This window comes from Saccopteryx bilineata, chromosome 3 (genome assembly GCF_036850765.1).
Source record: "Saccopteryx bilineata isolate mSacBil1 chromosome 3, mSacBil1_pri_phased_curated, whole genome shotgun sequence".
Classification (NCBI taxonomy): Eukaryota; Metazoa; Chordata; class Mammalia; order Chiroptera; family Emballonuridae; genus Saccopteryx; species Saccopteryx bilineata.
In genome coordinates, this window is record NC_089492.1 from 263,933,021 (window position 1) to 263,946,637 (window position 13,617).

General features: G+C 53.4%; 1 protein-coding gene and 1 non-coding gene across 3 annotated transcripts in view; one reads left to right on the top strand and one right to left on the bottom strand.

Annotated features, from left to right (window-relative positions):
• The first annotated feature begins 8,697 nt into the window (after nt 1-8,697).
• INPP5B (inositol polyphosphate-5-phosphatase B) overlaps nt 8,698-13,617 on the top strand; it is a 64,370-nt gene continuing 59,450 nt past the window's right edge. For both annotated transcript variants that reach the window (XM_066269601.1, XM_066269604.1), the window contains exons 1-5: nt 8,698-8,762; nt 9,415-9,497; nt 9,862-9,956; nt 10,992-11,089; nt 11,231-11,260. In XM_066269601.1, coding sequence (XP_066125698.1) covers nt 9,441-9,497; nt 9,862-9,956; nt 10,992-11,089; nt 11,231-11,260 — 280 coding nt within the window. In that variant the 5' untranslated portion in view covers nt 8,698-8,762; nt 9,415-9,440. The remainder of the gene's footprint in view (nt 8,763-9,414; nt 9,498-9,861; nt 9,957-10,991; nt 11,090-11,230; nt 11,261-13,617) is intronic.
• Nucleotides 12,962-13,037, bottom strand: TRNAT-AGU (transfer RNA threonine (anticodon AGU)). The gene has a single exon. It is a non-coding gene; the product is annotated as a tRNA-Thr (tRNA).

Sequence of the window (13,617 nt, forward strand, 5' to 3'; positions counted from 1 at the left end):
GCAACTTGGCACACGGTGGAACTGGAACCAGCAGTGAGTGCCTACTTGCTAGTTCAGAATGAGAGTCCTTGGTGATCCTATTTCTTCAACAAGATCCCTACTTGACTGAGAAGTGGCTAGTATGCTTGTGTTCTCCAAGCCCAGAGAGCCAAAATGGGGGCGTTGGGCTCCTGCCCCAGGACTGGAACCTGGTGTCCCAAGTGGAAAGAACTAGGGAGCCGAGGAGGCACTGACTGCCCACTGGTACAACTGTCTGAAGGCCAGGGCTTGCTCCGGGACAGCATTTCCTGAGGCTCTGCCCTCAGCACTCAGATTTTCAGTTTGTAACCATCCTGACCTGGAACTGGCCCTCTCCCTCACACTGTTGCCCTAGTCGTCTCTGCGGCAGGATTTCACACCCCACGCCTGTGGCACCTCAGTCTTGATATTTTCCTTCCTGGTTCAACCTGTCCCTTGGGCATCTCTCACATGCTCTTTGTGCTTGGGCTCCTCCAGCTGCTTAAAATCCCAGCAGGACAAACTCTTCAGGGTCTGAGCCTCTGAAGCAGAGTAACTGGTAATTAAATCTAATTGAGCCAATTGGAAACAATGATTACTGAAAACTAGCCCGAAATGCAAGGAGACATTGCCATTTGGGAAAAGGGTTAAACAAGCCTTGGGAATGAGAACTGGGGAGAAGTCGTCGCTCCAGCCTTCCTGATGGAGCAGCAGCAGCATCAGGGGCTCCCGCAGAATGCAGTGTCCTGTCGCCAGGGTTCAGGCAATCTCCCAAGAGCCTGTTTTTCTTTACAGCGTGGAGGGGAGACGGGCCCAGGTACTGAGGAGTCCTGCCTTCACCCTGGCCCCGATACCTGCAGTCATCCTGTGAACTAAGCACCAGATGGTCTGGGAGGAAACCCGGGGCTGTCCTCTCACGACAAAGACTTCTCTTTGTTACATTCATCCAAATATATATATATTTAGTTCCATGTGCCAGACACACATAGGTTTACAAATCTCGAGAATTAGGTGGAGGTGAGATGGTGGGAGCAGAACCAGAGGTAAGGAGTCTCATTAACAAACTCACGGACAGGCAGCAAGCGCCACGGGTCAACTCCATCCAGCTCCAAAGGGCACAGAGCTATTGACCCCCTTGCTCAAGTGACCCCTTGCTCAAGCCAGCGACCCCTCACTCAAGCTGGTGAGCCCGCACTCAAGCTGGCGACCTTGGGGTTGCGAACCTGGGTCCTCTGTGTCCCAGGCCAATGCTGTATCCACTGTGCCACCACCTGGTCAGGCAAGGTTGTTGTTTTTTTATTTGCCTAAAGGAGGTTCAGGCAAACTTGGCATCAGAAGTGGTTTTCCCCAGAGGTGACTCAAAGTCTGGACTTCAGGGGCTCTGCTATGGGAAGATCAGCATTCCATCTGAGCCCACTGACCAGTCTGGGGAAAGATTGCAGGGTTGTTTTTTCTCAGTTTAGATCAGTAGTTCTTCATCTTTTTAAGATCATAGCTTCCTTTGAAAATACAAAGATAACTGTGGATGTTCTCCCTAGGAAAGGACACACATTGATATTTCTGCACACAATTTTAGGGATTCAGGAGTCTCCAAAGGTTCATCCTTCGTCCCTGAGTCATAAGAATCTCAACCGTAACCCTGATGGACAGCTCAGGTGGTTGGAGCATCATGCAGAAGCGCAGAGGTTGCTGGTCCAATCCCCGGTCAGGGCACAGACAGGAACAGGTCAGTGTTCCTGTCTCTCTCTTTCCTCACTAAAATCAACAATCAATTAATTTTAAAATAATAATAATAATAATAATCTCTCTTACATTGCCTGACCTGTGGTGGCGCAGTAGCTAAAGCATCAACCTGGAATGCTGAGATCATCAGTTTGAAACCCCAGGCTTGCTGGGTCAAGGTACATAAGTAAAGCAACTACAAGTTGATGCTTCCTGCTCTTTTCCCCACCCCCTTCTCTCTCTCTCACCTCTTTCTAAAATCAATAAATATAACCTTACAAAACAAAAAAAAGAATCTCCGCTATAGACATCTGACCTCTGCCAGGGAGCTTCCTGCTGAGAACAGGTGATACTCTCTTCAAGGAGGAAAGCTGCCCCACCCAGCCCAGGCAGGAAGCATCTGGGCAGTTGTTCCCAGGACTGACCCCAGACTGGTGCTGCTGAACCCAGAGACTGAACCTGGGAGGGAGCAGAAGTCTCACTCACCACCTCTGAAAGAAAAGCACATAAATCTGTGTCCAGCCTTGACTGGACCTTCCTCCACTTTCCTCCCGTTCCCCTCATGGGGTCCGCTTGTGTTAGAAGGTTCTACAAAGGGAACACCCTAGCAGGGGTCCCCAAACTTTTTACACAGAGGGCCAGTTCACTGTCCCTCAGACCATTGGAGGGCTGCCACACACAGTGCTCCTCTCACTGACCACCAATGAAAGAGGTGGCCCTTCCGGAAGTGCAGTGGGGGGCCAGGTAAATGGCCTCAGGGGGCTGCATGTGGCCCGGGGGCCGTAGTTTGGGGATGCCTGCAGGTAACCAGTGTGTTGGGGAATGAGGGGCTGACGAAATTCTGAGATTTTCCTCCTCTGCATTTTTTCAAAATATCCTTGAGATGATAGCTACCTCTCCCTCACCCGTTGAGTCTGCCAGCAGCCTCACCTCAAGGCTCTTGTGATGGGAATAGGCCTGTGACCTGTCCCCACACACTACCCTTTCCACCATTAGCCAGTTCTCCCATTCCATGTGGACTGGGGGGGGGCACTGCCTTCTCCTCCCTCTGATGTCTTAGCGCCCTTTCCGCCTGCCAGGTGTCTGATCCACACAAATAAGGCACGTCCCAGTGGGATGTTGGAATGGGGGTCCTGTGATCTGCCCAAGGTACCAATTTGCTTTATTGTCTCCCTCCTGCTACAGTCAGGACATCAGCTGTGCCTCCTTTTGTCTGTGCCCCCTGTGTGGCCCCAGTGGCAGTAACATCAGAGGGAATTCCCAGAGCTGGCAAATTATTGGAAGGGAGGAGGGGCAGCCACCAGCCTCCAAGGGCTGCACCTGCAGCCTCCTGGACTCGTGCACACATGCTCGCTGCCCTCCGTACCTGCCGGTGTGCAGGTAGGTCTACTGCTGGGAGGGCCTGGGGCGCAGGGAATACTGAGAATATTCTCTGGAGCCATGGAGGGGGACACACGCTAAAGTAGATGGGCAAGGAGCCAGAATTAATACAGATTAGGAGATACCCATCCAGGCTTTGCTGGCTTCCTGATTCTGTTGCGTGTCTGTCTGCCCCCCCCACACACACACACACACTCCCGGACTGTCCTTGCAGCCTCATCTACCCACCAGGGAGGAGGAAGAGGGGGCTTGTGTGGGAGGCCTGTGCTCTTCTTTGCACAAGGACACAATGACCTGGGTAGAACCTTTGGGCTCTTCTCTTAACCTATTCACCTTTGGGGAGGGAGGTCCCATTGAATGGATGAGAATTGCTTCTTGAGCACAGTGTTGGAAGGGAGGGAGCAGTGGAGGGGCTGAGGCTCCTGGTGGTAAGAAGGGGTGAGGGTGGAGAAAGAAGTAGCCCTGATGCCTAAGGGTCCCTACTCTGTGCCTCACCTCAACACCCTGGATCTTGAGCATTGCCCCATTGACACATTCAAGTCCACTGCCTCCAGGGGCCCAGCCCAGAGTGGGTCCTAGCTTCAGCTGTCAGAGAGACAGATCCAAGCGCTGATGGAAAGCTATCACCACGAGGGCAGGGAACCATGCCCTGGGAGCTGGGTTGTGCTCAGCTTCCCAGGGTTGGGTGGGAAGACAGGAGTAGGCCCCGCTCTCTCGTCTCCAGCAGTTTTCTGCTTTGCATGGAGGCACCGGCACCGGGGCTTCTCAGACCCTTCCAGGTTTGGCTCTAAGTAGTGGGAAAGGCAGAGCCAGGATCCAAGTATCCAGGGTCCTGAGAGCTACCTCCTGGCCTTGGCTCAGTCCTGCTTTAGGAAGAGGGTGGGGTCTGAACCCTGAAGAACCTGGTCAAGGTGAGCTCTGACTGACTCTCTCTGTGACCCAGGGTTTCCATGCCCTGGGTTCTGAGGCAGCCGTCACCCCTACCTCACCCCCCAGCTCCAGCACTGTCGGAGTCAAATGAGGCCAGATCAGTGGCAATGGCATGGGATATCTGTTTCCTGTCACTGTACCTGCTCCAGTTCTGTCTCTCTGGGATGCTGCGATTGCCATGCCAGCAACAACAACAACATTCACTCTCAGAGGGGCTGTTATTAGGTTGCAGGCCCTATTGTGCTTGCGTCAATGTCACTGACAGTGTGACTTTCGAGAAACAGGCTCAGCCCCAGGGACCCCTTTTGCTCTACAGGTTGACATCCCCTTCTCCCTAGTCCGTGTATTCATCTGCACAGTGCAATAATGGATTCTGTTTGCAGCTCTCGCCTGGGCTGCCCAAGACTGGTCATCACTCTCTCCGGCTCCTGCAGCACCTCAACAGAAGATGTCTCTGGCCAATAGTAGACATAGGGCTATTCTGCTCAGAGGTAGCTGTCCTTGGTCTGGGGACACCAGCCTTTCCTGGACTCTGTGACCAGCCCTAACCCATGCTGTTGCTGGACCCTAGGACTTCCCCTTCTTTGCCTTTACCTCATGACCTTTTCCACTTAACCACTGTATGACCTCTCCTTGGCCTGTATGTAACCTTGAGCTGGTTACTCCCTGCAGTGGTCCCCTCTCTTCTTTTCCTCTTACCAGTCCTCCTGATGGTCTCACCTCTAGCCCAGAACCTGGTTAGAAGTCAACTGACCCCAACTCCTGTCCAGGTAAGCAGCATATGGAAGAGGAGAGAGCCTCCCAGATGCTTCTCCCAAGAAAATGAGGCCACAGTGTTCAAACCCCCACAGATATGCCACAGCTTCCACTGCTTCGGGGACATGTGTTACAAGGAGGCAAAGTTCTCCAACCAAATGGCAGAGTGTGAACGCGGGGAGCAGCACTGTCAGGTGCGGGGGCCCTGGCGGGAGGCTCCCACATAGAACTGCTGCAGGGGGTGGGAGGGGCCATCGGGAGGCGGGCTGATGCTGAGGCGCATGCGGGAAGGTCCTGGGAGAGACGCTGAAGTGGGAGCGCGAGTCTGAGACGCAGCCCAGGACTGACTGTGTCCCCTCCAACCCCCTCCTCCTGGGCTCTCCGGCATTCTCTTTATCCAGCTGATTCAACTCAACCCTTCCCAGTACATGGCCCGGTGCAGCCACAGTTGTGAAGGGGGAAATGAGACGGGTCCCAGCCCTTGCCCGATGGCCAACAGCTTGGCTCCCAGCCCTGGACCCTGCTCTCTGCAGTGCTGCAGCAGCGGCCCACTCTGCCTGGTGCTCAGTGAGCTGGCCGTGGGTGAGGCAGCCCCACCGCTGGCAGCTCTGAGCCCTTTTTCCCTTTCTACTCTGACTCCTGCCCCCATTGACCTATAGCCTCTTAGCCCCACCTCACCCTTTGACAGTTCCTCAAATCTTAGCTCAGTTTTCACCAACTCCCCAACCTCTATCCATACCCTGATCTCTAAACCTCTGATCCTTAGCTTTGAGGTCTGCCCTCTTCATCAACTCCCAGGTCTGAGCTTTCTACCTTCAGTGCCCCAGCCCCTTCCATACTCCCCTGCCCAATCCCCCCACCTTTCCCCAGCCCTCCCCACCAAAGCTCCAAAGCAGCCCGAACAATCTCCTGTGTTCCTCTAGGGTAGCAGCAAAGGCGGGAGATTCAGGTTGGGGCTGTGCACACTCAAGATGCCCTCCCTGAGGGTGGGGGCTGGGACTTTGCAGAACTGTCCCAGTGGAAGTGTCACAACACTTCCCTGGACAACCGTGCTCTGCTTCCAGGTCTGGGCCACCTGATCATTCCAGAGGAAAAGCTGATTCTCACCCCACCAGCCCCCAAAAGGAGTGTGAGTGTCTCATCCACACCTGCCCGCGCTGGGGGTGGAGGCAGGGATGGGCAGCACGTGGTGGCCGGGGCCAGTGGAACAGGCGTGATGGAGCTCCAGCCTCACCTCTAGTCTGTCACTCCCTGTCCAGTCTCAGGAGCGCTCCCTACCCTTCAACCTTCCCTCCACTTTTTCTTCCAGGAGAAAATCTGTGCCACCTTCTCCTGCCAAGGCGGTGAATGCTTCAAAAGGCAGAAAGCTGTGTCCACGTGCCCTGAGGGCTTGGACTTCTGTGAGGTGGGCCCCTGGAGTGCTCCAAGGAGTAGAATGGGGCCTATCCTGCCTCATAGAGGATTGGGGTCTATCCTGCTTCATAAACGCAAGCCTTTCTCCTTCTGCCTGGACTGAGTAGGTCAGCAGCCGAATCTGCCTGGGGTTGGACCTGCTGGGAACCAGGCTGCCTGGGCTCTAGCATGTTTGTCCCTCTCAGCTCTGCATTATGCCTAGTCTAGGGCAGCAGCTGGAATTTCCCAAGCCTCTATGACATGCCCCCTTGTGTCCAATCACCCTATATGTTCTCTGGGGACTGGCTGGCTGACCTCATGGGGAGGCAGCTAGGGGCCTAGAGAGGTTCAGCTCCTCTGTGGCCCACTTAACACTTTCTGCTTCTGTGAGTGGGGGACAGGGGTAAGGGGAGGATGAACGGTTCCACCTCTTCTTGCAGCTGAAACGGTCCAGCACAGGCTACACTGCGGGTTGCAGCCAGGCCTGTGTGGTCGGGATCCACAGGTGCTATGGGGCCGGGGCTCAGTCCTGCTCCCAGGAGTGCTGCCGAGCCTCGGCTTCCAGCAGCTGCCTCCGGCTGGATGGGAACCTCCACTTCAAGCCCGCACCCGGAGGGGCCACCAGGAGTTCCCTGCGCTGGTACCTGGCTGGGGCCCTGTTGCTGCTCCTGCACTCCGCCCTGCTCCCATTCCTGATCCCCTAGCTGGGCCCACCGAATCAGGGAGCAGCAACCACAAAGACCCTGCAGGCCTGGCAAGACCCCGGGCCCACCCCAGTTCTGATTCCTATAGCTGTATCTTTGGTGAAAGGGATTTAGCAAGTCCACAGTTCTGGGCTTGAGACTTCTCACTCCCGCCTCCCAGTACCTAGGCCTGATCATAGTACCCTCCAAGGGGGCGGAGCCTTAGCCCTAATCCCAAGAAAAGGCTGGGGTTTATCTGGAAAAACAGAACAATTGTTTTTTCCCAGCTGACCCCCATGAAGTGGGAGGCCCCCAGAGTCCTGCAGGGATGGATTATAAAAGGTGCCCGGCCCCACCCACTTTCCCCAGACCCTCCTCCCCAGCCTTTGGCATTAAGAGTGTGGCTGGCAATGAGGTTCCCCTGCTTTCCTGCAGGGACTTCTACCCTTTTTACCTCTAAGGTTATGACTCAATCCCCTTTCCCCTCATTCCCTACATGACTTTGAAACCAAATTCAAATAAACTTGAGCTCCATTTGTGCCGTGGATATTTCCAGGAAGAGAAGATTAGGAAGGCGATACCTGCTTCTGCAGGAGGTTTACACATACAAAGTTGGACTTGTCATTAGGGCGGCAACTCCTAGCTAAGGGAAAGAAGAGGTCACTGGTTAGAAGTCACAGTGGTCACCCCTTCCCCGGCACTGACCCTTCAGTTTGGGTCAAAGCTTGAGGGCAGGTTATCTTATATTTGTTAGGATAATTCATTAATTAATTCACTAATTCAGTCAACGCATTCTGAAGGCCAACTGTGCTGGTGGTGGTGGTGGGGCGGGGGTGGGGAAAAGACACAGCTCTGTATTCTGCGAGGTTACAGCTTTAGTGAAATGGCCAATAGGCTGAGACTAGTCCTGGCCTTCCTGATCCCAGCTGGCCCTGTTTGTCCATCTGGAGGAACTACCTCATCTTTGATGGGGAAATCGAGGCCCAAAAGGAGAAGAAGGGCCTTGCCCAAGTGCACGTGACCAAGTGAATGAAGGGAAGGGGCTCGAGAACAACAAAGGGCACTGTCTCCAGGGGAGGAGGAGAGAGGACTGGGTCTCAGCACAGTCCTGCACAGGGAGTGTCACACCCTTTACAAAGCGGTTCGTGTCCATTATCCTCAAACAGCCCCAAGAGGCAGGCAGGACAGGGTGCTGTCCCTCCTACACACATCGCACACACACATACACGTGAGGCAAAGGGAGGAAACATGGCAACGTGAGGCAGTGTCGACGGCACAGAACTTGGAGTCAGATTTTCAGCTGAGGCTCAGTTTGGGCACTGGCTAGCTGCACGGCCGTGGCAAAACGGCACAACTTCTCTGAGCCTCAGAATCATCAGCTGAAAACAGGGGCGGTGGGTGGGGTGAGAGGGGGATGGCTCTTCATGGTGTTGTTCCCCTTTTAAGCTGAGACAGGGGCGTTATTTGGGGAGGCGCTACAGCTCCAGTGGAGGTCAAAACTGGCCCACCTGGATAGGAGGAGTTGAGAACGGAATTGAGGAGAAAATAAAAATGCATTGTTTTTTTTTCTCTCTCTCTTTTTGCATCATTTTTTCTCTTAAGCACCCGGGACCATTTTCCTTCCGGGCCCTGGAGGGGGAAATCTGGCCCCATAACTTAGATAGAGGGTCAGGGTGGAGGTTAGGGCATTTATTAGGAAACCTTTCCAGAGTAGGGATTCCACCGCACCCCAGGACGTAAAGGGTTAATAGGGGTGGGGAGACCCCCCCCCCATGATTGACGCAGGCATGCTGGGACTTGCATGCTTGTAACCATTATGTGCGCTAGGGCTGCTGGGTAATGTAGTCGCTGGCGGGCCTGGGGCCGTGGCGTCCCACACACCCAGAGGTGACAGCTCAGGAGGTAGGGGGCGATGACAGCGGGCTGGGAGCAGGGAAACCGGGGCAGAACTTGGCAGGAGGTGGTGGGCAAGCTGAGGGCTGAGACCCCTGTCCTGTGCTGCCAGAACCGGACACCTCCCAGGTCTGTGGCTGATGCAATGGGGCCTACTGGGTGGGGAGTAAGGGCCAAGGAGCAATGGGACCCTTTCCCCGTCTCCAAAGAAAAAGTAACAGTACTGGGGTCCTTGTCCAGGATGAGACCCTCCCTTCTGGAGATTAACAGGATGCTGTTCCCAACCCCGTGCAGACACACCACTGACACCTTCCAGAGAGGAGCCAGCAGGACTAGTACGGCTCTCCAAAAGGGAGGCAGAGCCCTGTCCCAAGAGCAAGGGGTCCGTGTCCTCCTCTCCATGAATGGGACCAGGCACCCCACTTCCCACAAGTAGACTGGACCCCTCTCAGGAACAATCGGACACCCTCCCAGACAAAGGGAGGTACAACGAATTGTACATCCCACACAGGACAAAGAGACAACCCCTTTCCTTAAAACTTTACAAGGCCCATCCTGGGGAGGAGGACAATCAGGCCTTCTCTGCCTTCTCACTGCACAAGAGCCCCTTCACCTCCTGGCTAACTTGTCGACTAAATGGGCCCCCCCTCTCCATCCCCAGGGTGTGTCTGCTCAGCAGGGGCCAGCATGGACCAGTCTGTGGCCATTCAGGAGACCCTGGCCGAGGGCGAGCACTGCATCATCATATCCTTCCCAGTGCTGAGCTCACAGCCCCAGAGCCTGTCTGGCCTTGGGAAGAGGAATGGAAGGCGTCTAATGTGTCTATCTGCTCTTTTCCCTCTCTCTGAGCCATCAGGGGAGAAAGAAAACAGTAATCACTAAGAACTTACTCAGTCCTGGAAGTACTCCTAACCCTCTCCTAACCCCCTGTGAAGTTGGGGTTGATTATCCCCACTTCACAGATGGGGGAGGTTCAGAGAGGTGGAGCAACTTACCCAAGGTCATGCAGTGAATCTGGGTGGGCAAGGGAAAAGCAAGGAAGGTGGGGCAGGCTGGGTGGCAGAGCCCTGGCCTCCTGTGTTTGGTTTCCCTTGACCCTGAGCAGCAAGCAGTGCAAGGGATGCTGTGTGAGGGGGACAGCAGGCAGAGCCGACTCCTGGGGCTTGTGCGTCACCGCCCGGAACATGGAGACCAAGAACATGCGTGAGTGAGGGGTTTGGTCCTTGCTTGTCTGGGCCATAGGGTTGGCCTTCACCGTACCCTCCAGAGTTGGACTTCATCCATTCCTCTGGGGCAGTCTGAGTCTTCTAATAAAATAATTACACTGCTCCCAAAACTTAGGGAATCAGGGAACGTGCAGATACTCCAGTACTTTCAGCCTTTTGTATGGTGCATTTTCACCAATGAGATAAAACTTTCTTTGACTTGTTATTTGCTTTTCTGATGTTCTTATTTAACAAAAACAAAAACAAAAACAAAAACAAATGCTTCTTTTTTTTATTGCTTCATATTCATTTTGAAATATCCCCTAATTTTTGTGAGCAGTATATAATTATGATAGTCAATAATTTGGAATATTCTATTCTAAGCCCTTCATGTGTATTAGCTCATATAATCCCCAACATTTGATGAGGAAGCTTCTGGAGAAGAGACACTTTAACATACTGACCCAGATCTTCGGTCTCGTGGAATCCCTGGTTCAAATCCAGGCTGTGTTACTTCCAAGCCACACAGGCTAGAACAAGGAGGTGTTTTACTCTTCCGTACCTGTTTATCTAGATTAGAATGAGTTATTATATGCAAAGTGTCTAAAACATGCTGCAGCACATAGAAAATGCTCAGCAACACCCATACATTACACACAAAGAGAATATTGATACTTGTCAAAGGTCTCATCACCAGCAAGTGAACCTCAGGGTCTCAGAGCTGGGAGGAAGGCGCCTTAGACATTTTCTAATCCACCACCCTCACTTTACAGATTGAGAAACTGAGGTTCAGGGATGTAAAGGAGGCGGCTAAGGTTGCACAGATCAAGAATGTGTTTTACTAACAAAGCATGAGCTCCCCTAAGTGAGACAAGTTCAACCTGGATGGCCTATCCATAAATTGCAGTCTCTAATAGGTACCACGGACAGAGAAGGCATGAGGATTGTGCATAGCTGGCCACCACCAGCACAGCCATATGGGCCTGAGGGATGGCCATCGGACCCTGTCCTCACCTCTGCTTCCTGCCCTTAGTCTCTTCCTGTATACACACCGGAGGATGGCCATCACTGGGGACGATGTCTCTTTGGACCAGATAGTGCCACTCTCGCGGGATTTTACACTGGAAGAAGGTGCCACAGGGGGCTGGGTGGTATGAGTCCCTCTCTTCTGGGCTCCCAGGTCATTTCTGCCCTTGTTGTGGGTGGGGCACTAGGAGGACCCTGGTGCTGGGGTGCTCAGTTGCTAAGGGCCTTTTTGTTTCCTTCCCACAGTGTCCCCAGATGGTGAACTCTACATTCTTGGTGAGTGGTCCCTTCAGTCTGGGTCCCAGGTGGGGCAGGGGGAACAAGGTCTGGGGGTGAAGTAAGAGCACCCTTTGGTAGCCTTACTGTAGCAAGGAGCAGCCATGCCCACCTCTGGACCTCAATTCCTATCTCTCGCTTCCTTGCTTGCTGGGCTTGGAATCGTCTGGATTGCTTCTATCTCTTCAAACATCACAGGTTCCCAGCACGGAACTCCTGCACATGCTGTTCCCTCTTTCTGAAAGCCCTCCCACCTCTTCTGACCTAGCCACTCACCCTTCAGGGTTTCAGTTCATACTTTACTTTTTCCAGAAAACCCTTGTTGAACTCCTGAAATTGTATCTCACTGAAATACATTCCTTTTCCTCCTCCTTGCCAGCTCTCTGTCACTCCAGTGACTTAATTATCTGTAGTGACTATTTAATGTCTATCTTTGCCAGACAATAGTAGTAGTAGCAATGACAATAGAAATAAATATTTAATCAATGATTACTATGTGCCAGGCACTATGCTAAGAGCTTTGCATACAAACCTATGAGGTTATCAGTTTTCATCCCCATTTTATGGATCAGGTAACTGAGGCCCAGAGAAATTAAGTAATTTAGTAACTGGTAGAACCCAGATTCAAACTCAGAATTAAGACTCTAGAGCCCACACTCTTTTTTTTTTTTTTGTATTTTTCTGAAGCTGGAAATGGGGAGGCAGTCAGACAGGCTGCCACATGCGCCTGACCGGGATCCACCCGGCATGCCCATCAGGGGGCGATGCTCTGCCCATCTGGGGTGCCGCTCTGTTGCAACCAGAGCCATTCTAGCGCCTGAGGCAGAGGCCATGGAGCCATCCTCAGTGCCTGGGCCAACTTTGCTCCAATGGAGCCTTGGCTGCAGGAGGGGAAGAGAGAGACAGAGAGGAAGGAGAGGGGGAGGGGTGGAGAAGCAGATAGGCACTTCTCCTGTGTGCCCTGGCTGGGAATCGAACCCGGGACTCCTGCACTCCAGGCCGACGCTCTACCACTGAGCCAACCGGCCAGGGCCGAGCCCACACTCTTGATCACTCTTCTAGATTGTTCCTACTTACTTATTAGTTCAGCACATGTTTTGGGGTACACCCCATGTGACTTCAGGGGCTGGAGTTTGCTATGAACAAGAAAACACCCATAGTCTAGTTCCCTGAAGATAAGCCACCACTGTTTTCTTCACCAGAATATTCCCAGTGCCTATTATGTGCCTGGTGCAGTTGAATAGACTGGCTGATGGACAGCCCCTCTTGTCTACCTCTATGACTTTTCATTCAACTGCTGTGGGATAGACTGCATGTCAGAGAACTTGTCTCTTCCAGCTTCGTGTAATACAGCTGTGGCAAGGCTCAATGACTTTTTTTTTTTTTTTTTTTTTCATTTTTCTGAAGCTGGAAACAGGGAGAGACAGTCAGACAGACTCCCGCATGCGCCCGACCGGGATCCATCCGGCACGCCCACCATGGGGCGACGCTCTGCCCACCAGGGGGCGATGCTCTGCCTCTCCGGGGCGTCACCATGTTGCGACCAGAGCCACTCTAGCGCCTAGGGCAGAGGCCACAGAGCCATCCCCAGCGCCCGGGCCATCTTTGCTCCAATGGAGCCTTAGCTGCGGGAGGGGAAGAGAGAGACAGAGAGGAAAGCGTGGCGGAGGGGTGGAGAAGCAAATGGGCGCTTCTTCTGTGTGCCCTGGCCGGGAATCGAACCCGGGTCCTCCGCTCACTAGGCCGACGCTCTACCGCTGAGCCAACCGGCCAGGGCTCAATGACTTTTTAGAGCCTTGGTTCATACCCTCTGTAGAGTGGGGATGATGTTATTTTGGAGCTGAGTATATGGAGTGTTTCCTTATTGCTTCAGCAGCAGCCTTTTGTGAATTACTTAAAGGTCAAAGGCACTTTGGGACCTTGGACTGCTGATTCCCCATTCTGGGAACTCTAGTCCTAAGATGCACCCATCCTGGCCCTGGCTGGTTGGCTCAGTGATAGAGCATTGGCCCAGTGTGTGGATGACCCAGGTTCGATTCCTGGTCAGGGAACATAGGAGAAGTGACTGTCACCCTACCCCTTCTCTCTCTCTTCTGCTCCATGGCTCAATGGGTTTGAGTGCATCAGCCCTGGGTGCTGAGGATGGCTCCGTGGAGCCTCTGCCACAGGCACTAAAAATAGCTCGGTTGTGAGCGGCCCCAGATGGGCAGAGCATCGGCCCCAGACAAGGGTTGCTGGGAGGGTTGCCAGGTATCCTGGTCGGGGCACATGCAGGAGTCTGTCTATCTCCCCTCCTCTTATTTGGGGTGGGGGAGAAGATGCACCCATCCTTAGCTCCTGAAGGTCAAGTGCTCATT